The 27,287-nt window shown below is 31.8% G+C and overlaps 1 protein-coding gene across 4 annotated transcripts in view; it reads left to right on the top strand.

The window, feature by feature from the left end:
* Positions 1-27,287, top strand: part of shakB (shaking B) — a 343,238-nt gene that overhangs the window by 245,702 nt on the left and 70,249 nt on the right. For all 4 annotated transcript variants that reach the window (XM_036371860.2, XM_070109380.1, XM_070109381.1 and 1 more), the window contains 2 exons: positions 21,434-21,567; positions 22,036-22,225. In XM_036371860.2, the coding sequence (XP_036227753.1) occupies positions 21,434-21,567; positions 22,036-22,225 (324 nt within the window). The remainder of the gene's footprint in view (positions 1-21,433; positions 21,568-22,035; positions 22,226-27,287) is intronic.

Below are 27,287 nucleotides of genomic sequence, written 5' to 3'. Positions count from 1 at the left end.
CTTCCGTATACTTTTCTTTAACCCGCACTAGTTACATTAACGGAAAAAATAGAAAATATCAAAAAGTATTATATATAGTTAATTACTAAGTTGAAAAAAAGCAAGTGAAAAAAACTCATGAAATATTATCATACTTCTATTTTCTCTTACGCTCATTGTATTTTTCCTAATTTATATAAAATAATTTTACGTTCCTTAATCGATCTACATATTTCCTGTCGTCGTTTCTAAGCAAATAATTATGAGTTTAGGAGTAAATCCACGATCTCGTCATGTATTTTCTACAATCAACAACTGAAGTTCTCATGCTTTTAACATTTTCCTAGCACTTTATTAATTGTGCTTTATGATAAACGTTGAGTTCTATTTTTTACATTCCGTAGTTGCAAACATTTTATGAAAGTGTTTCCCTACAAATGAAAAGTGTAACCGAATTCTTTAACTCAGCGCAGTCATTCACTTATATCCTTTTACAGCTTGTTTTGTGGTAGATATATTTATATATATATATATTTATTATTATTTGACATCAACACATACATTATCCTAGATATCAGCCAACGTGTCAGCATCTACCAGTGCAGCAGTAACACAAGCCACCCATCTTCACTCCTCTCATTTCTCTATCATCATCAACCCACCATATAAATCGTCATCATCGGCAGCAGTATTTTGTCATAACTTTCAAGCTCTTCTGCTGCTGCCAACATCTGTTCATAAAGTTCGGACTCTGTTTAAAAAAGTAATTTTTAAGTTGCAAGATACGCATTTTTTTGTTAAGTGAATTTAATGATATTTACCTAAACATCGACATAGCCAATATGCTGTCTACCATATACATCAGAGAAAAGCTGGTTTCGTTTCTATGTGTGTACCACTATATGTCCTTATACGAATTCATATGTGATTATTAGTGAATCAATTTCATTAATTCTGCATTCTCTCCATTCATCTTACAATATACATCAGTTTTTCGGTACTATTCTATTTGACGTTTCCAAGTGGTAGGTGGATTCATAACGAATAAGCTTTCGGCGTGTTTTTGAATGTTCCTTCATCAAAACATTCTGCTGACGTCGTACACAAAGTGCTATGTAAATGAAGACCTTTACGTAAGAAAGAAATATAGTAAAGTTTCAAGAGCGGTTAATAAATAAAGGCAGTATTAATTTACTATTTGTCATTTGTATAATATTTGTACCTATTTTTTTTCCTTGTCTGCCTCTATTGTTCTCTGTGTATCTTTAACTATCTCTATACTTCTTCGTCTGCCTTTTCTATTCTAACAGTTTACTTCTTAACTTATTTTCTATCGTCTTCAAGTGTATGTTTGGGTGTGCGTATTCTTACTTCTCTAGTTTTCACATGTGTTTGAATTTTTATTTTCGGTCTTAGTATTTATGTGTACGTGCACAATGCTATATTTTCGATTGTTTAGCTTATCTTTAGTTTCTCCCTGACTGTCTTTCTGTCTCTGCTTAAACTAGTATTTATTAAAGAAATGGGGTCTGAAGGCTCCATTAAGGCACCATTCGGTTACTTAGCGTCTATCTAACTCAGAGCAGCTCCCACTACAATTTTCACTGCATTGTGGGCTGGAATCTTCCACGACATTGGCCTACAGGTGGGCTTTCAAAGGGCGGATTAATGTTGGTTACTTACTACCCAAGTTTAATATTTTCTGAATTACTGCAAAATCTTCTAATAGGGTAATTAATTCAAACTCCAATTTAATATCAAATAGCAAAAAAATCACGCAAATAAAAATGTGCCCTAACTAACGAACTAACCAAGAATATTTGTTTAATATATATAATTTTTTTATTTTACTTTTATTTAGTGTTAAATGAAGCCACTCAAGCAACTGTAAATATATTTATTAAAATTTTTGTTCAAGTAATTTGTAAATATTACAGCAATAACTGTTTGAAACCGGCGACTGTCGACCAATTTCTTTTACAACATAATATAGAGACGAGAATTGGTGTACCAGATTAAAAAACACGGCCTACAGTCGTCTGTGGCAGATCTTTAACTAGACAGCTAACACTCAAATTAGATCAACACACACACACATACGTATAGATACATATACTTTAGATATTTAATTTCCGAAAGTTCAAAAATCACTTATTTTATTTCCTCTCCTACAAAGCTTATATAATACAATGCGTACTTAAAACGCGTAAATTAAACTCGATATTATGTCTACATTTGAATAAGTAAGTCGTATAACGATAGCTACAGGTACAACAACAGTAATGGAAGAAACAAAGGGCGGCAACTGCTGCCATCGTCAAGTACACTGCAACAGTCGTAATTGCAAAGTTATTATGAAAGATATTTTATATAGCAAATATTTTAACTCGATTTAACTCGAATTAACATGTATTTTTATTTACTTTATGTATGCAATTGTGTATTTTACGAAGGTTAACTACGACTATGAAACTCCTGCTGCTACTACAACAACGTTTATTGCTCCTTTTTCAACCATATCGTCGACAGTTACAACAACCACAGCTGAAAATAATATGAATTATAGTAAAACCTCAAGTGAAAATATGATTGCGCGAAAAACTACTCCTCTGACAACAGCTAAAACGACGAAGGCAACAGCTATAGCTACAGTTATACTTGTAAATGCACCCAAAACATAACAAATCAATATCGTAAAAGTAATAGTAACCGAGAAAGACGATAAGTGGCAACAATAATGAAAATACTTGCTGTGCTAACTTTATAATATTCCTGTACAGATTTTCTTAGAGAAAACTCCCTCTCAATTTCTTCTATCTCTGTGCATCAAAGCACATAGGCATGAAAATCCATAGTAGAAATCCACTTTACTGGAAGAACGGAAGAATAATACTGAAGCTATTCTTACAAAAGTCAAATGACGAAATCTGCGTCCTCGGGTAACCTAAGAATTTATTCATAGGACAACAGCAAAAATTAAATAATAAAACAAGCAAAACAAAATATAAATATAAAATAAACGCTTTAGTAATAATAATAAAAAGCAACAATAATAATAAAAATTTACATCAAAGCGATTGTGATAAATTGTCATGCAAATCAAATTAAACATAATCATGATACCCAAATTACTTCTAATCAAAAACTAAACTAAGTAAAGATCAAAAAATAACAATAATTAAAAAAATAATAAAATCAACCTTCAACTCCTAGTAATCAATAATCCAGAAGTTATAACGCCTTGCGCGTCACAGATATCAAACAAATATATATCCCGCTAGAATTTGCATGTCCGTATCACGACAATAGTGAGTACTATTAAAATAGGAGCGAATTAGCTTCTTAATACTCGAATTCTCCAAATATACAATCAACAAACGCTTGATTGCTGCTTTGCAACTTTCACAGACTTCTCACGCGAAATCGCACCATTTGCTCTACGCCGCGGAGTAGACTCATTTCAATTAATATATTAATCGACTAATTCGTTGTTGCAGCCATAAGCGAAGCTTCTTATTGTGCCTTCAATTATTTTGCAAGCGAGCGCCAGATTGTAGGCTCAGGTGTTGGTGTTGCCTTCTGTGTGCGTGCGTGTGTGTTATCTTCCGAGTCATCAAAGCGCTACCGGAAGTTAACCACAAAACGATCTCGTTTACAAAGAGAAAAAAATGGTAATTAAAAACATTCTTCAGCGGTTTCTTTTTTATACACACAGATATATGTTTTTGTTGTCCTTAATATTTATAGTTTTAATTTTTAGTTTTACATAGTACCCCATTAAGCCTCCCATTTAGGGATCAAAAATTTCAAGAGATATAACTTACGATTTATCTTCTTATCATTAGCTGACCGTGCTAGCACAACTTGTTTCTTTAGTTTTACCCGTATAGAACTATTGGCAGTACTTTCAAAAGCAATCAAAAATATGTTTTTTATATTTTTAAAACCACCAAATATTACTGATGTGCTTCATACCACTACTCCTCTTAAGTACTTTTATAACAGGTGTTCATAAGTAAGCACTACTACTACTCTACAACGTTGAAGTTCAAAGTACAAGTACAATCATGCAATTTGAGCGAAAAATCGATTTATTTAAGATTTTCCGACGAGTCCTTTTAATTTGGGATTTTAAAGTTTGCGAGGAAATGCTTATTTAGGTTACCCTTCTGAAGACAAATAGTAAATATAGGATTGTAGCGTATGTATATACTTGTACATACTTACAAAGTTGTTATTCGTATAGACTAACATTGCTTGTACGTTAGTTGTTGTCAGGCAGCTCGAATGAAGCGATCTCCAAGTTCATGACATAATCCGCTTTCTATGTAATGGTTAACTTCTGATGTCGAACTTAGACCTTCAATTGAAAAAATATATATGTATATGCGTACATTTAAAAGTTCTTTGTGACGTAATGTGTCCAAAGGGTTCCCAAGATTAGGTTTGCAAAAATTGTTTATTAATTGGAATTATATACAGCCTTAACCTTGATTTTCATAAGCAACCTACTCTAGGCTGCTCTGATTTACCTAATAGATTGCAGGACTTTAAACATCTTCTTATGTTCGTACAGTTATGCACGAAACAGATCCAGCTTTAATTCAAAGTATTTTTAAATCGGGTTGTACTCATTGGAACTTTAACGTTGCTAGGAGAGAGTGTTTGTCATTTCAAAATTCTGATTTTTATTGAACTGCACACAGTATGGATATATTCTTAAGATTTTTCCCAACTGCTTTACTTTTTATTCAAAATATATATATATATATATATATATTGACGAAAATGTAGTCTTTCAAATTATCTGCCTACACACAATAACCTTGGGGATGCAAATAATTTACAAAATTTATTCTTCTGATTAAGCTTTTGTCGTGCTCAGTAAACCCTGGAGTGTAAAAATTAAATACAGATATGTCATGAAATGCAAATTATGAAAAGAAAATCGATATTTTATGACCAGTGACAAAAAAGTTAATGCGAAGCAAATACTTAAAAATACCGTATGTCGTTCGCTCTACAAAATTTAAATAAATATAAAGCGCTGCATCAATTAAAACGTGTGAAATCCAGTATAGTCATTGAAGAAATATCAATGATTATAATTAAAAACAATATATTAATTAGTTTACAGATTGTAAAAATTCTACGATACATTGCTCGGATGCTGAAACATATGCTGTCAACGTATAAGTAAATACTGAATGTTATTCCGCATTAGTAGTATCAAAGTCAAGCGGTTAAAATCACAAAAATAAATACGCAAATATCAATACCCATTTGTATTAGTATAGAACTTAAGTAAAATGTTGTATATATCTTTAAATATACATACATTTTGTATGCTAAAGAAAATTTAACAAAAATTTAATACAACTAATTTGAATGAAACGCAAACACACTTGTCAAACTACAACCAATCACATTGTCAACACTTTAAGATATATTTGTGTGAACTTTTGTTGTTGTATTCTCAAAGTCTTTGCGAAATTCTCAATTCCGCAGTTTATGAATCCCAATCAACTGCCGGCTCTGCTATTCGAACTACACAAGTCTCACATCCGATCCACATCTTTAACCCACCTCTTCAGAAAAAATTGTTGAAGAGCAGTCCTTTAACTTGTATTCTCATTTTAAACTTTTTATTTCAAAATTCAACGGTCGAAAGAATAAGCTTATTTACATATATCAATAACGATGACTATTTCAGTGTTGTAAAAAGAATTGGACACTTACAATATATTAACTGCTAAATTCAGAAAAAAATTTAATTTTTAAACATAAGTACAAATATAAATTTAAAAAAATAAAAATTTACAAAGATAGCTCCATTGCCGCGTATATGTATGTCTGTATATGAAAATTAATTAGTGAATCTTGAAATAATGAGGTTCTTTAATATGCAATATTTTGGCGTCACACAGCGCACATATGTATGTATGTATGTATACCTACAGCTTTGTAACCAGCAAAGTACATATCTGAAGCTCAAAGTATCCAACTCAATCCAGAGAAAGATCAAAAACTATAAAATAAACAAAAAAAGTAAAAAAAACACTTGCACTCTTATTTGCTGAAAGTTTGTTGTATTTTTAATTGCAAAGGTATCTACATAACTGATAGCATATAATATGTATGTACACTGAGCGCATTTTGCACAACTAACACAAATATACACAGAAAAAAGTATCTAACTGCATTTGCGTTTAAATGTTGTGTGTGGTCTCTAGATTCAAAATTTGTATTCGTCAACTAATAAATACCTTTATCAAATACTAGTACTATTCTATATAAATATATTGAAGTCATAAAGCAAACCATATAGATTGAAAATAAATATACCACTCGTACATTTATACAGAATATAATAACTATAAAATAAATAGTTTATTGCACGTAAATGCAGTATATGTTTTAGTATCATATTACCCTTCAGTTTTTTCCTTCTTAAAATTCGTTAAACAATTTTAATTTCCTTTATAATCATACACTGTTACAAGTTTAACATATTCGTATATAAATATTTACTTCTGTATTGCGTAGACAATGAAAATGAATTACGTAAATTTATTTACAATTCTTTTTTTATGAACTCGTATACATATGAACATACAAACATACTTAACGAAAGTACATATCGCATGTTTCAAGTAAATTTAAATAATTTCAAAAGGCCTCATTGATTTAGCTGAAATACTTAATAAATTATTAACTATATACAATTCATTTGACGATGTATACCTTATCCGACAAATAAGATGAACAAGGTGTCCTTGAACAGTATATGATTTAATTCCACATATTAGACCCATGGGATTTTAGTTTTAAACTCGCCCTCGTTATACCGATTCAAATATATCTAACCTTCAGAGTGATCGTTTTTAATTCTATGACAAAGTATTCTTATAGCCAATTAAGTTTTACTATACTTGTATATTGGCGCGTTAAAGGTTTGGATGAACTTCTTTCATTATTGACAATATACATAAATAGAGTTATTTTTAAAAGAGTCAAGAAGTAAAAAAAAAATTTTTTGTGTTGAGTTTTAAAGTTCGAGTTTTTCTATTTTTTATTTTATACAACTCTTTCGAAAGCCACGGATTGATACTTTAATTTTTGAAAAAATCAGTTCTGGAACATAAGTTTTAAATAAATTTACAATAGCCTTATTGAAATGTGAGACACTTGATTCAATATACCCATTGTAATCTGCCAATTTAAAATTGAAAAATCCTTCTTAAACTTTTTGAAGTTGGCAGTACAGAAGCTAGAGGTTTGATGATTCCTATCAAGTGAATTGTTTATCATTCCGATAGTTACGAGTGAACTCTGGTAGAAAAAGAGGATCTCTCTGAATTACGGAAAATTACGGAAATGTTAACAATGTACACTTTAAGAATTTGTCGAATTGGTTCGGAACTAAATTAATTTAGTTAAAACCTAACTCGGACATTTTTTTTAAATTCATTAAGGTATGACCGAGTGCAAATCGGTATAATGTAATTATCGATAGCATTCCACGAGGCACACGGTAAATTGAACACTATTTATAAATGATACTGATTGCTGACTTTCTTAAATATCAGACTTATTGAGATTGCTTCTACAAAGTAAGAAAAATTTCCATCTGCAATTCGGGATTGTATCAGAAATATATCAATACTTGTTGATCTGTGTATTTTTACTAGACTCCGCATAAAACATTGATCCCGAGGAGAACATATGTAGGTATTCCTTACATTAAAATAAATGAGCTGTTAATTATTCGTATTTACGTTTTTGATCAAATTGATCGCTAGGTGTTACCGATAAGCCTCGGCTGGTTATACTTTAATGTAAAAATTGGACTTCATATAGATATAGATATTATATATGATAATATGTTCATTGGAAATTGGATAAATACGCGTTCACCGTTCAATATTTTAAACTTAATGACGTTAGCTAAACCAGAAAATGACAAACTGCTGGACATTTGAGGAACCAGATATTAAACAGTTCATAAGCTATAAGTTAACAGAGTTTACATAATACTGCAGGCTTAATTATTACATTTCATTGTTTACCTGACTGATAAGTTGGATTAAGAAACGTAATTTTAATAAAAGTAGTCACTCGAATATAACACATACTGCATAACTTATTCGAATCAAGTTAAAAAGGTACGTATGTATAATATTGTGCTATGGTATCATCGTGTATGTTTAATAATTGTTTGTAAAAAGCTTAATCGAAAATGTCTAATTAAGTTGAAAACAAGTACAAATATAATACAAAGTAGTTGTCGTTGTTGATGTTGTTGATAAATGTGCAAATAAAGTAAACAAATCAAAACTATTATCATAATACGTATTTCTATTACAACAACAATGCAAGTAACCGAAATTCAATTGGTTTTGACAATAATTACAAGAAATTTCGTAATTTTAATAAACAAGTTCATTACAAACACAAATATTTTAATCGTACCCTGATCCCTATTCAATTATTATAATCAATATGGACAATCAAAGCCCAGAACCAAAAACTACCTCATATATATTCATATATACATATATAACTGTATATATGTATATATACGTATATATACTTAGTACATACACAGATTTTGTAAAATTTTTTGTATTGAGTTTTTGAAAGACAATACTGTTGCATTAAGCTAACAATTCAATCATATATCTTTTACAATGAACGTTGTGACAATTAGTCGCGGCTCGTTGCCCGTTTTAAAAATATATACTACATACAAATTATTTATTAAATCGATCCAAAATATAACATTTGTAACAGCAGTCACTAGACGGACAGCATATATGTTGGCAATCGAGCAATTTGTAAAGGGTTTTTACCTTTTTTTGAAATGCGGTAATACTCGTAAACGTGTTTTTGTTACTCTTTTGTTACAAATTGAGTTTGTTTTCAGATTAAATACCATTGCTATAAAGATACAAGCAATGTATGTAATATATAAAAGTTGTAACATTATTTTTTGAACTTTTAATTTGAAATTTCGATAATTTAACACATATGCAACTATATCTGCATTTGAAATTGCTTAAACAAAACAATGCTAATAAATAATTATATACCTACATACATATATAAATAAATTTAATAATCTAACATGCAATATACAATATACTTAGTAAATATACAAATACTCTCACTGTGTATACTTTATTAAATAAAATACCAAATACTACTAAATACGCAATATATACCACTTACCCTCAATATGTTGAATGTCAATAACTTTTCTCAAATCCCCGATATTCAGTTTGCTCCCTAAGAATTACGAATTATCAGCCTTGTTTGTTCATTTCACTTACTAATTACTTTTTGTATGTTCGATTGATGTGTGTGTGCGTAATTTGAATAAATACCTATATACAAGTAAAAAAATATATATATATATACGTTTAAATACATATATATAAAGCAGTAACTATGTATAAATATTATAAACAACGAAATCTATAAATATAACCACTTACAACATATATGCTAACCATATACTTTCAATTGAGTGCAATACAACTAAACAAATACACATAACCCGTACATACTCGTACATACGCAATATATGCAGAATTACTAGTGCTCTATATCGACCATATTTTTGTGCAATTTGTAGCAGTAATGCACTTTTTAAACGCAATAGTTACCGGCTTAAATATCTAGTAATTGCATAAACTAACGACACACATACCTACATATGTAATTATACGCGTACATAAAATAAGAAAACTATTTAAAACCACATTACTTTTACCCCAGCCCTCCCTGAAAAATCTTTAGATAAGCTAATACACTACGAATCAATGCGTGAACACTATCTGCCGCTCCAAACGCACCAAAAACACATTTTGCGAACTTATTGTAAGTGAAGTGCAAATCCACCACAGCGAACCGCCACCTACTTACAAGTGATATTAATTGAGTGTGTGAAAGATATTTAGACTTTTGAAGGAACCAGGCATGTGGCACTAATTTATATAAACTATATGTCAAATTGAGTATCAAGCATTTGAGAAATTAGCACTGCTTTATTTTATACTTTGTTTCTAGTTTTCGTAAAATGCTAATTTGCCTAAAGAGATCCTTTTTGAAGGAACCAATCCAACCAAAGGCAGAGCTTTTGAGAAACTATATCTATAGCATTTTTCAAAACGCACACTTATGCATAAGGGTTTGGTACATATGTATAAACATAAGACAATTTAATCGTTGATCATTGTGGTTTTAGAGGTATACTTAAATTTTGAACAGTGCAGCGCTTATTACGAGGTAAGCTCAATGTTTAAAAAATTTAATAAAAACTTGGAAATACACTTTTACACTTTGTAAATAATTGAGATAACTTTAATACGCAGATCTGCTATAAATTCTAAAAAAAAATTACGTGCATCGCGGTTTACTTAAAATTCAGTATTTTTATAAATTCTCAGTTTCTTAAATAAAAAAAACACTGCTACTAAAATATATGGTAAAACGACAGTGTTAAAAAAAAACGACAATGCAATGTTGTAAAAAATACAATACATAGATACATTAAAATACACATCCACACTAATAGTAACTCGCAAAATATACTTTTCTATATAATTAAATATACTTTTATATATAAATAAATAACTAATACAGAGGCGCTTCTTATTGCATCCTTTTGCGTTTTTTAATTGAGTTAAAGTTCAAATGCAAATTTTTGTAATTAATAAATACGAATTTAACTGAAATGTTGTAAATGCGTCGATTGTGCTAATTATCAATTAATAAGCGTAATGTTTATTTGTTAATTGTACAGTATGTGACTTGTAAAAAATATTTGTTTGAATTTGGATTTTTTTGTTTTTGAGTAAAAATATTATACCACCACCACCAATTAAATGGTGGAAAGCATTAAGTTAAGTCGAAATTTTTCCGTGTATTAATTATAATTGTAGTTTTGTCGTTGCCTCGACATTCATATTTTAGTACGTTATTATTTTGCAGAATTGCAAACTATTTAAAACAATTTATTAATTATTAATATGCTATAAAAATAACCGCCACTACATATACCTAACTTGAAAATACATAGTATTTCTATTAAATTAACATTATAATAAAATTATTTAATAATCAACTAAACTGGTAACCCCTTTCTGCTTCTGCACTCCTGCTCAGTATATAAACTCAGCTTTCACTATCGCTTATACTCCACTCATTCTCGCTCTTTGTCTTTGACATTTCTCTTGCCCTTGGCTTACTCTTGCAACCTATAATTTTCTTGTTATACCTACTTCCAAAATAATTATTTATCTTTTATATTTATTACATATAATTTCTTTACTGCCATTTCCTCTGAAAACTAAATAACAATATGTAAATATATTAACTAATTTTTAGGGAGGGAAAATCGTAATAAAACAATACTTTAAATGTGACTTACTACTACAAAACATTATCTATTAGTTCGCTGAAGTACAATATTTAAAAGGCAATAAGAAAGCTTTCATACAAGCATGTGTCAAAATTTATTTAATATATGATTCATTAAAGAAATGTGTCAATAGTAAAAACTAATACGTTCTAATTCGTGTAATTCAACTGTTTGCTGCTTGAATAACGGCCTTTCTTAATTCTCTGAATACGAGATTCATGAAAACAAAAATGGTATACCTGGGCGTATACGTAACTCGACAGCGCTTTCCTCTACAAAAAATATATTAGAAAAGAAAAGCACATAAAAAATGTTTGAATTTGAACTAATAGCCCTTTCGAGCGGTAGAGTTTAAACATTCATTTGCAACTTGAAGCTCTTAAAGATAATTAAATGAGATGAGTATCTAGTAGGATTATTACCAATGAAAACGAAATGGGGTAAAAAGCTAAACTAAAACAGAATAGATGTTTAATAACTTTGTTAAAACTACTTTTCTAATGTGAGTATATACAATTAGAAATTATTTAATACCGGCTTGTGTTTACTTTGTTGACTTTATATTCGTTTTTGTATAAAAAGAAGGTAATACTCCTTTACCATTACCTTGAAAAATTATAAAATATGGTAATCGTATAAACTATATTTACTGATTTATTAACACATTAACCTATTTTCCTAGACATCTATTTCATAGCTGATAAAGTGGATTGAAATCAAAAACAACAACAAAGTTTTCGAGTTGAATTCGAACAAGTATTTGGATACCTCGTTAAAGTGGCATAATTGCTATCTTCAAAGCAACCAAGTTTTGTTTTGCATATTTTAGATAAGTTTTACTATTTCGAATGGTTCAAATAACAAATTAAAATACAAATTTTCAATTTTAAATTATTTTCTATCATTTTATTGGGGATACCTTAGCGTTGTTTGATATCTCAATTGTTGTTCCAATAGTACATTAAAACGCCGTTATATGAGATGTAGGCGTGCTTATATGCTTATATGTTCCAAATTTTAAATAAAAATGCTCTTAAAATTACACGCAATCTGATAATAATCGAAAGCTAATGGTTTCATGTCGATTTTCAAAATTTTTGCTGTTCTTATAATATTTCAATTCGGTCTACCCTGAAGGAGTAGGGGTGGTTCCTTCAACCAATGAGGGAATATGTTAACCAATATGCATCAGAGTATCTGAATTGATAAGTTAACAGAAAAGTTTTTGCCAGTGCAAAAACAATATCAAATTCGAGCAAATTAATTAGAATATAGAAAATACATAAACAATAACAATACGAATAGTAATAGTAATTACAATATATGGCAGCTAGTTTAGGAAAAAAATAATATATATTATATTATTTACATTTAAACTTGCTACAGCTATTTAAATTACATTTTATTTTTGTTGGCTTGAAAATATAGATCGTTGACAATATGGACTTGTCTAAAAATCTACTGCTATATGATTTTGCTCCACTCGTTAACAATAACTGCTCTTGTCATTGTATGGTTTTGGTATTCTTAACAAATGTACACAGTGCAATCGAAAGAAATTTATCTAAATGAACGCAGAAAGGTGGCAAGTAGAGACGAACGGGAGTTAGCAATGTATTCAGCAACTTAATCCTGCGCCGTATATGGAATTCCTAATTACATATGTATTTAGAATGCGATTTCGCAAATCTGGAACGTCGGCATTTAGTACTATATAATAACATTATTCAAAGGGAATAAATACCAAAGTCATAGGATGAGACAGTTTTTTTTAATACTTTCTACAAATCAAAGCTACATTTACGTTAAACGCTTCCAATTTCTGTAAAAACTCACTTGCAATATGCAATATAAAACTCTAATTATCTAAACAAGTATTCGAGAAGCTATAGGTCAATTAATGCAACGGGGAAACTTTGAATGGGAAGTTATTATTAAAACTCGAAGTAAAATTTTATTACTCATTGGCTGATTGTTTTCTAAAAACTTATGAAAAAAATACAGTTTTAATACATTTGAAATTTTGTATTTCTTGAGGGGTGAGTGTTAAAATTTCATATCATGCAAGTGTACCATTCATTACAACATACAACTGCGAATCGATATGTTTGTAGGCGCAATATAGGTGAATTTAGACAAAAAATAGTGAAATTTAAATTTTCGCTAAAAATTTATTCAAATGATTGTAATGATTTTCACAATAAAATAAATGTTCCTCGTTTTAAATCCCTCTCAAAAGTTATGGTATGATTTGTTTTGTATGTATTCTTTAGTTCTGTTACATAATTTCTCATATTGTTTTCAGTATTCAAATCACCCGCTCTTGTTCTACTCAAATCACCTCTTTCACGATTTTTCGCTATTCTATAATTCGCATACTTCTCAAATTCCATCGCTCGAATCATGTTCAATCACCCATTGATCAACTTTTGAATATTCAGCTAACATTCACTAACAAATTTACAAATCAAATATATGCACATCTCATAATAATCAACAAAGGCAACAAGATGGAAATTAAAAATATTAATAATTCAATAATTTACAAAGTAATTGTACCATAAAAAATTTAAATAACACAAAAGTGCATTAAAACTTATAAACTAAATCGAAAGAGTAAAATGTTTGCTAATCAATTCAAACCAAATTAACTCACATCCAGTTCACACAATTCACATCATTTTTACTAATCATTTTAACATATCAACGCTTGGTTACAGCTGTAGGAAAATGACAAGTTGCTGTGCTTTGGAATTGCTTTTCACTCAGACTACAGAAAACAGCTTCGAGTTTCATATCAATAACAACTATATCACAAGAAACAACTCACGAACAAATACCTTTATGTACATACACATATAATTTCGATTAATGAATCACAGTCACCAGTCACTAGAATTTTGAGCTCACGAAGAATCACGCATTGCACTAACCATCAATATGAAACAAAAAACATTTTATGAAAAAAAATAATTATAACTCGATTGAAGTCGATTAGTTTATATACTATTACATATTATATGTACATACATACATAATATCTAACTGTGATACATTGAGCGCATAGTTAGCACAAAGTCAGAGCACATTCGCATATCCTCAAGTATTGCATCGAAACTTCAACTTCAAAACCATACGAAAATAAATTTAAAAAAAGGCGCAACATTTTCAAAATATAAGAGAAACTCGTACGGAGGTTAGGTATTTATATAAAAATGTTTCCTACTACGGCTGCTGTTCTTTATTCTTGTATAACATCACATTACATTCTTAAAAATATCAGAAAAAAATCGTGTTTACCTCTTCTTAAATAAACTCTATTAGTGCGCAGTTGTACGCACAAGTGTAGTTTCAGGAGAACTTTGTTCCGATTGATATAACGGTGATATGTCATCGTGGCCCAACATTTACTGTAAAATGTGTGGATACATTTCAGGCTTGCTGAAAAGCTACAATGAGGAGATATAACATTTGGAGTGACGTAATTTTTGGTACCAGAAAATGGCTTGACAAGTGTTATTCCTTTAACGAAACTTCAACGAAATTCCAACTTCTCTCGCATGTACCGTATCATCAACAGATATCAGCAACTTTTTCTTGATCTAACCCTCATACGAGGTCGTGGGAAGAAAATCACTAAGGCTGAAACCTATTTGGAAGAAAAAAACCAATCGAACTACATAAGTGGTATCGGAAAGTGAAATAAACGATATAATGCGTCCTCCTGCGACCTCTATGACGAATAAATAAATCGAAAATGTCCTTTCCTTTGAATGATACGAACTTTTCTTCTTGAAATTGCTTTAAACAATAATTGACGTCTTATTAGAGTAATTCAATAACAAACTTTCCTAAACATATCTAACACTTTTTAGAAAACTTACAGGTATAGCTCTCAAGTGTTGCTTGAAACCTTCGCAAATCATCTTCAAAGAACCGTATACTTGTAGTCTGTCAATTCAATAGTCAATTACGTAGAGCTAAAATAAAAACTTGCAATTTCGCTCAAATTTCATTGTAATACTTTGCAGCAGACTTACACGTTAAATGGTATATAAAAATTTGTTTACATAAAACATATAGTTTACAGGAAAATATGAGAACTAAGAATACTCACGTACAATTTTAGAATTGATTTTTTTGGAAAAGTATTCATCACATCGAGAATCATCAGAAACTTAGAACTTTACAAATGTATGAAATCATTGAAAGTTTTAGTTTACCCTCATTAGCTATTACTACAATACAAACATAAGTAATATACACCGTTAAAAAATATCCCTTAATTACTTATATTCCTTTAAATAGTTTATTCGTATTTAAGAAGCTTAATCATTACCGATAACTACTAAATAGGTCTATACAAATATATTAATGCTAAAAGACACATGTCTTAATTCAAATAACGGAGTCTACCTTAGATCTACAACTCAATATAAACAAGCTTATTTACTAATAATTAAACTTATTGCAAATTTATTAAAGCTGAAAGCACATTGGTCTCATATTTTATATATATCTGTTCTATTTATTTGGAGTAGCTTTCATTTTAAATGATTTCTAATTTACTCTTCGTATATTTACATACTGAATAAAAGTATAAGATCGTGCACTTAGTACTTTTTTCGATAAATTATAAAAACAAAAAAAGTTTTACTAAATTTTTCTCAGTGATATTCAGAATATACAAGGTGCGTTCCAAAGTAAACAGGACTTTTAAAAAAAAGACAGAACAAATATTTTTATTGGCAAAATCAATTAATTTTATTCAAAATAGTCTCCTTCTGCTTTAATAGAGATCCAACAGCATGTCGAACGAATGTTTTAGCTCGTTGCCCGGTATGGCCGCCAGTACGCCGGTGCAAGCCTTTTCAATGGCCTTCAAGTCTGCATAACGCTTCCTTTCATCGGCAAATGCATTTTTCCGAAAAGGTAGAAGTCGCACGGTGCCATATCAGGTGAATACGGGGAGTGGTTGATTGTTAAAACGTCATTTTTGGTCAAATAATCGGCCACAAGCGTCGATCGATGAGACGGCGCATTATCGTGCAACAAACGCCAACTTCCATCTTCGCGATATTCGGGCCGAAAACGTCGAATACAGCGCATCAACCGCTTCAAAACTCCAAAGTAGAATACCGCATTAACGTTTTGGCCGAGTGGAACAAATTCTTTGTGGACAATACCCTTGGAATCATAAAAACAAATCAGCATTGTCTTCACTTTTGACTTCTCCAGGCTCGATTTTTTGGGATTCGGCTCATCGTCATTTATGTCCTCACGACCACTTTGAAAACGTTGAAACCACTCGTGCACTCTGCTACGGGATAGACAATCATCGCCATAAACTGGTTTCATCAATTGAATAGCAGATTCTAACGCACTAGTCGACATATATGTAGATGGTGCCACTAGAGTTCACTTTGTTACTTTTTTACTGTTTACTTTGGATCGCACCTTGTATAAATAATATCCAAGCGTCCACAGCTTTCGATCCCATTTGCAATAAGTTTACTCCGCTTGAAGTAAGAAATTTTAAAACATACAAAATAAAATATTTAGATCATGATTAATACATTCATCATGCTATAAAGTAACAGTTAAATAAGTATTTTATTTATTATCAACACTTTTTACGGTGATCATAAAGTCTGATTTGATAAAATAAGACACTCAAATCTAAATCTTTAAAAAGTTGCTTTGAATTAAAACTAAAAAACAAAAAAAATATTTTATTAATAGACACTGAATATGTATAAGTAAATCACTACAACTACAAAACCGTAATTGCGTGTTACTGAAATTTAGATTTCCTTAATAACTTTTCATTTCATGTGATTGTTTATCAATTAAAAACTTACATTTTCTAATTTTATATATCTTCTTAAATTTTATTCCTACTTCTTCTCACTTCTTCACTAAATCACTCAATCACAAATTTCACTCTCAAATCACAAGTTCACCTCACGGAACTCACTGAATATTATTAGGTCACTAAATACGGTTCGAACCAAGTTTTTCAAGTCACCAACTAATGAACAAAATTTGTTCAAATTTACATTTTGCTCACTACTTATTACTTACTTACTGCCACCAACTACAAATACCAATTTAAATACTAAGTCACCCTTAATTTGTGATCAGCTCACGCTCACTTGAATCACATGAATTTGACTCACCACTTTACTTTTCACTCCTCACTGCTCACCGCTCACTTTTCACATTCAAATCACAGTACAATTTGAAATCACATTAAAAATTTCAATTAAATAATGTTTCATATAAACCAAATCAAAAAAAAAAAAGAAAAACTTAATATTAAACATTAATATTATCGAAATTTCATTTTTGTAATTATTTTTAATTGAATTTGTGTACCTGACAAAAATTAAAAGCATATGGCAATAACTCAAACAAAATAGAAAAATAAAATATCGATTCAGTAGTCATCGTTATTCATAAATTTAAACATTCAAATACCGTAAAGCTCGAAATTTTAGTCAGTCGTTAACATTTAACAAAATTTTCCTACATCAACTTCAATTGCTGAAAATTATTAAACATTTAACTGAACGTCCGACGGCATTTGCATTTTAATCTTCAATTTATTCACCACAATTTTGAAAGTTATGATGGTATATATTCTTAAGCTTCACTATAATTACATGCGTCAATTGTTGAATTCGCTTTATTGAAATGGTAGTGTAATTAAAATCGACTGTAGACTTATTTGTGATGACATTTGAGTTGTGGCAAAATCTCTATACGTTTATTCAAAGTTTATTGAATGAATATTGCGCAATACAATTTTTCGCTTTAGGCAATTCAACAATAAAGTGAACGAAATAAATATGGATATGTTGATAACACGTCATAAACGCAATAAGAAGAAAGGAACTTCTTTGTAGGGGTTAAAATGAATATAAAATTAAATATAATAATATAAGAGCGACCCTTTAATATTCAAATATACATAGAGAACGCACTTGTTAATTTTAATTTTTTATATAAATGAGAGTGAAATCTTTTGCGGTACACCGGTCTTTGCGGTAAAATTTATATTTTGCTCTAAAATAAGTAACGATTCTCTTGAGTACTGAAAACAAACAAATAGAAGTGGGGTTAAGATCCGAAGAATATAGTAGATTGTCTGGATTAAACTGCATGGCAATTATATTAAGGCGAGTTCGCCAATCAAATGCTCCAATAACACTACATAATAGTTGTGTAGATGCTTTTCGCTTCTCGTGATAATCGATGATATTCATCTGAATCTTGCGCCTTTCTACGCTTTAAACTTGACCATCGATTGTACTCACAAGTAATATGATGGATCAGTGATTGAACCGTTGTCGGCTTAGGTTAGGTTAAACGGGGGATCCTAAGAGGGATCTCACTTTGATAACTTATAAAGCCGGTCCGTTGTGATACCTAGAAATTGGATAAAATTGATCTAGCTTGTTCCCACTCTGATGTGAGGGGGATACCCCCTCTTGCTAGCTCAGTTGATGAAGCAGGTTGATGCTATTTCTAGTGATAATCCTTGACTAACTTTAAGCGCACAGTTTGCGAGCATTAACGCTAGTATCGCTGCACAGCTGTCGGAGGGAATGCTAACCCCCCTGAAAGAAGCTGTACTTCGCAGCAGTAAGTCCACTGCTACCAAAATAGCAGTCACTTCTGCCTGAAAACCAGTACAGTAGTATGGTAGCCTAAAGCTAAGTTTTAGGGAGCGCTCATTACAGAAGACTCTCTTTCCAGCTTTCCCTCCTAGCTTCGACCCATCCGTAAAAAGTGGTGTCGCAGAGGTTTCAGCTTGACCTTGTTTGGACCCTTTCATATACCTAGCTTCTCTGAGCCTTACAGCGGCTTTATCAGCTTTCCCGGCACTCACTTTACACAAATCTAAAACCTATCGGTCAACCTTAATTGACGGTCATCCAAAATTAGCAGCAGCCAGTTTTGGATATCCTCAGTTTTCATCGCCTTAGGAGTACTTATACGGAATTTAGCGAGCTATTCCCGAAGGGTTGCTTTTGAAAATTAGGTCTATGTCCAAAACATATGAATAGTACCTTTTCAGCATAACTGCTTTGTAAAAAGATCTAGCTTTATGCATTCTGACTTACTGCTATGACTCATATAATATTATCACAAATAAGCCTGATTAAGCCCGAAAAAAAATAAACTTATTTTTTGGAAGTTAAAATGCAAATGGCCAATATCACTACATTCGAGCAGTTGAGTTCTCAATCAATTCAATAATGGCATTCGAGAAGAAAGTTTGCATTCCTATAATCGCACATAACTCATATGGTATAACGTTAAAATCTACTTTACTATTTCATTTTTACAATAAGTTCTAAATAAGCTTGGAGACAACTCAAAATTTCCAGACGTTTTGTTTAATTCAACAACAGAAAGTAGAAGAGGTTTAGACATTTATAAAAAGTATTATAAAACTCATTATAGAACTTTTACCGCCATTACAACAAATTAGGTGTCATATTTTATTGTAATTATATCGTCAAGCTTACAAGCAACACGAGAACTACATACTTATATAATATATTTATATATTTTTGGTTAACGTATGTACAACCTATTTGCATATTAAAAGTAAATACTAACCTTCCTGCCATACAAAATTGTGCACACATATGTACGGAAAAATTAATTTAAAACTATTTGTATTTTCGTATTAACAAAATGATTTTGTAATAACTGTAACACATTTGAATTGAATTCGTCCGATTAGCAATATGTAATAATACAAAGTACAATCCAGTATACAAGCAGAGATTTACAAATATCATAGGAACCAGTAACTAAGTTATTATTATTATACTTATATTGAGTACAGCTGGTATATTTGAATACTTATGTTGATACATAGCCAACTTTTGGTATTTTGATTATAGAAATTGGAAAATTCAAAAAGCAATTAAACAAATGGTTTGACAAAAGCCTGCGGAGGGAGCCAACATACTTATTTCTTCTGCACAGTTACCCTACTTAGTTAAACAGTTTGTTTAATTATTGCTTAACTGTAAAAACCAAATTGAATTACATAGTTGCAGTAATAAAAAATGTATTTTTTGAAGTATTCATTAATTGCATAAGTCGACAGTTATTATCATAATTATTGTTATTACTACAGTTTAAATTGTCGCCATTATGTAATACTTATTTTACTATTATATTGTTGACTTTACTATTAATAATAATTACTAATTTTATGCAAACGACGCAGTCGTATAGTTTATTTAAAAACCATACACGTTTTTCTTTCAACTTAAACACTTTTAGTTGGAAAGCATTACATTTCATTCATAAAACAATCAAAGCTATTCGTTCAATAACAAAAATTCTTTTTTGTATTCCTTAAAAAAATTTTACCTCAATCCTCTACACCAACACCAACTATCCAACTCATCCGTTTGCTCCGAATCTAACTCTGACTTCGACGTGGTCTCCAACCAACCAACCAACCAACCAACCAACTGACCAATCAACAAAAACTTTGCATATGTAACTCGGCGACGGTGTTGGTTTATCACCTGCTAATTGGGGGCCCATATCAAATCAAATCAAAATGAAACGAATCGAATCGAACCATGAAACCATACATACTCAAATTGAAATTGAAATCGCATTGCAATGCAATTCTGCGGCGCGTACAAAATCACAAAATCAAAAATCGAAAACCAAACTTTCGGTGCTGTCTGCTATTGCCTCTGCCACATCTACCATCGTCGCTACTTCCGCCTCCATCTGCGCTGCGGCTGGCTCCCACCCCGCTACCTCGCTACGGTGGGTGGGCGCTCGCTGGAAACGGACTTTGCTGCTGCTGCTGTTGATGACGTCAACGACAACTTTTGTACGCTATTGACCTCATCGCTCGCCGCAACATCCATCGAATAATGTATTGCAATTGCCATTGAACGGCATTGTGATTGCTATTGCGATTGGAATTTGGAACTGGTGTGAATTGTTGTGCAACAACTTTATACTTTTACCTCTCAAAAGGTGTCTCATGTCAAAATCGATTCACCTGTTTTTCGCCTACACACAAATGCAACTGTTATTTTATTAATAACATTCTCGATCGCTGTTACGACGCGGCAGTACGTAGGAAATCCCATAGACTGTGTACATACAAGGTAGGACCGATTAGGATGCTAAGGCATTCTAATCAAATAATTAATCAAAACCAATCCACATCCAACTATAACATTATTCACACACTCACAACTACACAAATGCACACCTATTTGTATACAGAAACCGAACACTACAAATTCGCACCCGGCCAATGGCTGGAAAACTAGAATAGCATTATACCTTTCTGGCTACCAACTTCAGTATCGAGTTCTTCTCTTGTATTTGCATGTTGATTTCAACACCAACACATTTAAAACGAAAATTAAATAATAGCACCCCTCCCCAGTGGAACCTCCCTTATAAATTGAGATTTTGAGAACTATTTAACAAGGCCAATACACTACAAGTATTTTGTAGGAAATGCGGCTAAGCGTTAAATAATTTCCAAAACTCCCCATTAAGTTCACTGCCGCCAATATAAGCGTTATTAATACGAATTGTTTTCATTTTATTGCTGCGACTTGTAGAGACATTCCCGAAGATGTCCTCAACACATATTGTTGGATACACTCGACATATACAGTGGTGGACGCTTTCATGAAAAAACAAGGTTCCGAGGTGCCTTTTCCTGGGGTTCATAATTCGCAGGGACGTGGTCCTCTCACAATAAAGCATACGAAATATTATCAATGGGTAGCTTTTACGCTATTTTTTCAGGTAAGTCACATTAACAAAAATCTTCATATATTTCTTACAGGCAGAAGAGGGTATATTCCCGTTAATACCCAAGCTCTTTATATAAGACCAGAAAGTTGCCGGAAATTGTAAATGAAACGAAAAATGTTTTATCTTCATCAAAATAAGCTCCGTCTAAAGTTTCCTCTGCGTATTTTCTATTACGGCCTTAATCGAGTCGAAACGGGTTCCACGGAGTAGTAACTTGAGGTTTGAAAACAAAACAAAGTCGCATGGGGCCATATCCGGTGAATATGGTGGTTGATTAAACGAGTTTTTGTTATTAAAACCGTTCATTATACTCTGTAGCAACATTAAGACCAGAAAGTTTCCGGAAATTGTTTTTTTCGATATTCGCGGTTTAGTTCATCATGAATTCGTTCCAACAGAACAGACAATAAATAAAGAGTATTATTTGAGCATTTTAAGGCGTTTGCGCAAAAACATCCGTCGTAAACGGCAGGAATTGTGGGTTAACAATTTCCGGAAACTTTCTGGTCTTAATGTAAAGTATCGTGTATTAAAGCCGGCCGGAGGGTTTCTCATTCAACTGATTGATGATGATTCAATGGCTTTTATGGCATTTGACGATTTATTTGTTTCATTTTTTGGCTTATCAGAAGTTCGCCGATTCCCTCCAGAAAAAGAGTTTTAAATCTAAAATTCAAAGATATAGAGTTTAGCAAGAGGGGGCGAGAGTCAAGAGCGTAGGATATGGAGAGCGTTTTACTAGTAAAGATTTTACTCTTAATTTATTACACCTCTTTCTCCTAGATAGGCTGCAATTCTAGTTACGTTAACTCGATTTTTGTAGACAGTACTTTGTAGAAGAGGAAGCACAGAGATGGCCGTACCCGGGCAATGTGCATTTGCACATGTTCATCTCTATTTGCTACTCAAGAATTTAAATTTACAATTATTTTAATTATGTTAGTTGTTGGCAAATTAAAATTTTACTATTAATTTTGGTACGTTATATACAAATTTTTATGCAAATACACAATATACCATGGGACAGATGTATTTTAGAAAATGGAATATCATATTGAATTGAGTTATTACAGAGAACTTTCAACTTAACTCAAACTCAACAACTTATGGAATGTCAGAAAATTCCCCGAATACAAATGGGATTCAAATATAATGGAACATTGTGTGTGAAGAAATCGTATTTCCGTATCAAAATTGATGAAAGACCGAAACAATAGCTTTTGTCAAAAGTTCAAAAAATTTAAAAATGAAGGAGTTAGTACGAAAGCTATAACACAGCGTGCGTCTCCACAGACAGTATGGTTATCTCTAACTAACTTTTCTGGCAATGCAATCTGATTTCTCCCTTTCATTTCGGTTCGGTCTCTATTTTGTTGTGTAAGTTGCAATTCAGCTAAGCCTGATATAGTAAGTAAGTAAGGGCTAAGAGCATTTTAAACTTACGCAATATGTAAGCATCAAGCGAGTGTAAGTATTTTTCAGGCGTTGTTCACTTAATTTCATCAAAGGGTCTTATTGTACAGAAATTTTGTGCAAATTTTTAATCCAAAATCTTCCGTAAAGTGGAAGAACCTGGTGGAATTGAAAATAGTTGTATTATGTCGGACGTAGATGTAGTTGTAGTCCAATTTCGTCCATTTTTAAAATATAATATTATATATAAACTCGAAATAACTATACGCCAAATTTGGTTGAAATAGGTCAAGTACTTGCTGAGATATGAGACTTCTCCCAAAGGGGGCGGAGATACGCCCATTGTTCAAGCTTTATACTTAGTTTTCAACATAACTGTTATATTAAGGGTGAGAACAATTATTCCCGATATTCGAGCGACGTGTTTCCAACTCGTGTGGTTGATACAGTTTTAAGGATTTGTGCGATATGTATATTCTTTGGAAACCCTTTTACTTAATAATTATTGCATGTGGAGGCGAGACACAATCAGATGGACATGTTAGCTGCACTGCTTTTCCAAACATTTGTATGGACTGAACAGAGTATACTAAATTTGGTACGAAGTGTATATATGATCAGCGTGACGAGCTGGGTCGATTTGGCCATGTCCGTATACCTGTATATACGCGAACTGGTTCCTCAGTTTTTAAGATATCGATATAAAATTTTGCACACGTCCTGTTCTCCCCAAGAAGCTGCTCAATTGTCGGAACCGACGATATCAGATCACTATAGCATATTCTTAGCTGCTATATAAACTAAACGATCAAACTCAAGTCCCCGCATGGGAAACATTTTTTTTGACAAGGTATCTTCAAGAAATATGACATGTATTATTGAACAAAGCAACGATCCCGAAGTAAGTGTTCAGATCGAATCACTATAGCATATAAGTAGCTGCTATACAAACTCATCGATCAAAATTAAGTTCTTGTAAGGGAAATTTAAATCTGTGAAGGGTATAATAGCTGCGGTGCAGCCCGAGTTAACGTTTTTTCTTGTTGTATTTATTCTCGATGTGTTCACTCAAACTTATTTTGTTCACTAGCTGCATCTATGGTAGCAAAATTAATAAGCACTGCGCTATCGGCAGTACTCTATGGACGAGAACGCTAATAAAGATTCTCTGTTCTTTATTTATTAACATTATCGAGCTGCACCATCGACTATCCACAGAACTGGCATAATAACTTAACCTTAAATTTACGCCACCTATCGGCCACACTTCTTCAATGTGTCCAAAGTGGGAAATAGGGTACAAGTCTTTGCTAAGCCAGAGAATGTTAATGAATAGAGAGGCAGAGAACGTAAATGCAGAGAACGTAAATGCAGAGAACGTAAATGCAGAGAACGTAAATGAATAGAGAAGGAGCAAATGTTAAATCAGAGAATGTCAATGAATAGCAAAGGAGCAAATGTTAAATGAAATCTTTTTGAGTACTAATTTGTAGTTCCAGATGAGGGAACATCGAAAAATATAACATTGAAAAAGAAAAACTGGCATAATGACTTAACCTTAAATTTGCGCCACCTATCGGCCACTCTTCTTCAATGTTTCCAAAGTGGGAAATAGCGTACAAGCAGAGAATGTTAATGACAGAGAACGTAAATGAATCCTTTTCTATTCATTTACGTTCTCTGATACTAATTTGTAATTCCAGATGAGGGAACATCGAAAAATTTAACTTCGAAACAGAAAAATACACCACGCAATGTGCGAAATGCTATAAATAGACACAACGAATATTCCTAAATGAAAAATAATAATGAAAAATTGTTGCGCATACCTATTTAGATTTATGTTTTCAATTTCTATGATATGACAAATTTATAATTATGAAAAGCCTTCTGAATTAAAAATCTGTATTACCGGTAAAAACCCCAGAATTCATAATAAAATAACCTTCGATATGTAATTTTTCCAACTTTTGTATGTGCGTTGCGTAAGCAATATACTTATTAAACAAATGATAATAATAAAACTGTGGATAAGCGGCCGCGTTTCCATTTATATAGTGGCTTAGGTCGTAGGCGTGAACGAGTTAAGCTTAATCCGAACACGAACATATACACTCGCCAGAAAAATTATCCGTACACCTCGACATGAAAACAATAAACTGAGAAATTTGTGATCAAATAACTTATTATGTATAAAAATAGTATCCAAAAGTTTTATTCAGTATTTTTACTACACTTTCCATGAGTTTTTTTTTTAGACATACACTTTAAAAAAAATTTCACAGAACAAAAACAAAAAAAGCTCACATAATGAAACAGAAAAAGTATTCGTACATTTTGATTATAATTAAATATAATTAAATTATTTTGGAAAAATTTAATATCCTAATAACTAGTAGGATAGACCTTACGTTTTAGTCGGCAAGTCGATGTGGCATTGAATGAACTAGTTTGGATGTGTCATGATTTGTAATTTTCGCCCATTCATTTATGATCACATTTTTGAGCATTTCTCTGGAGGTTATGGTGTGTTGGCGGATTCTGCGCTCCAGTAAATCCGACAAATGCTCGATGGGGTTGAGGTCTGGAGATTGAGGTGGCGAGCGCAATTGATTTTTTATGTTATAAAGCAACCAAAGCCTGGTATTGTGCGCCGTGTGCTTTGGATCATTATCCTGTTGGAACCAAAAATCATCACCAAGCCCCAACTGCTGAGCACTTTCCTTCAAATTATTTTTTAAAATACTTAAATAGCCGAATTGATCCATTATTGTATCTATAAAAACGAGTTTGCTTACTCCTTCTGCCGCCATACACCCCCATACCATCACACCTCCTCCGCCATGTTTGACGGTGGGTAAAATATTTTCTTTATCAAGTGCAGTACCACTCTTACGCCACACCAACTTTTTTCCTTTAATGCCAAAAGCACAAAACTTGCTTTCTTCGGTGAATAAGACACGTTCCCAAAACTCCCGAGGCTTGCTGATATATAATATTTGTTTGCAAAATCCATACGTTTCTGTCTATTTACTTCGGATATAAAGGGCTTCCTACGCGCTACACGTGCGTGATACCCATCTTTCTTCAAAAATTTACGTACAGTATCTTCATGGAGATCCTTGTCGAACAAATTTTTAATATTTTCACATATTTTCGAGGCAGTAAGTCGAGGATTTGCTTTTACTGACTGTAATATTGTTCGTTTTTCTCGAACGGTTAATATACTCGGTCGACCAGAGCGTGGCTTTGGCACAATCGACTTAGTTTTTTTGAATGCTTCCACCACATACTGCACAGAAGAATGTGTCCTTCCTATCATTTTACCTATTTCTCGGAATGATTTTCCTTCTTTTCTGAGTTTAAGAATAATTTTTCTTTCGCCAGCACTAACTTCTTTAATTTTAGGGGTCATCGCGAATTTATGCACAATGAAAAATTATAATAACTTTAAGGTCAACCGTCAAGTTCGAGATCAATTATACAATACAATATAAGCGCTTAAGGGAATGTATTTGTCACCATATTACAAGGGAAATATCCCGTTTTGATATGTACGGATACTTTTTCCGTTGAATTTAAGTAACTGTGTATAGTTTTTGTTCTGGGAATTTTTTTAAAGTGTTTGTCTAAAAGTAAA

This window comes from Bactrocera oleae, chromosome 5 (assembly GCF_042242935.1).
Source record: "Bactrocera oleae isolate idBacOlea1 chromosome 5, idBacOlea1, whole genome shotgun sequence".
In the NCBI taxonomy this organism is placed as follows: domain Eukaryota; kingdom Metazoa; phylum Arthropoda; class Insecta; order Diptera; family Tephritidae; genus Bactrocera; species Bactrocera oleae.
Note: the sequence above shows the minus strand (reverse complement) of the source record. Positions and strands in the feature narration are given on the sequence as shown.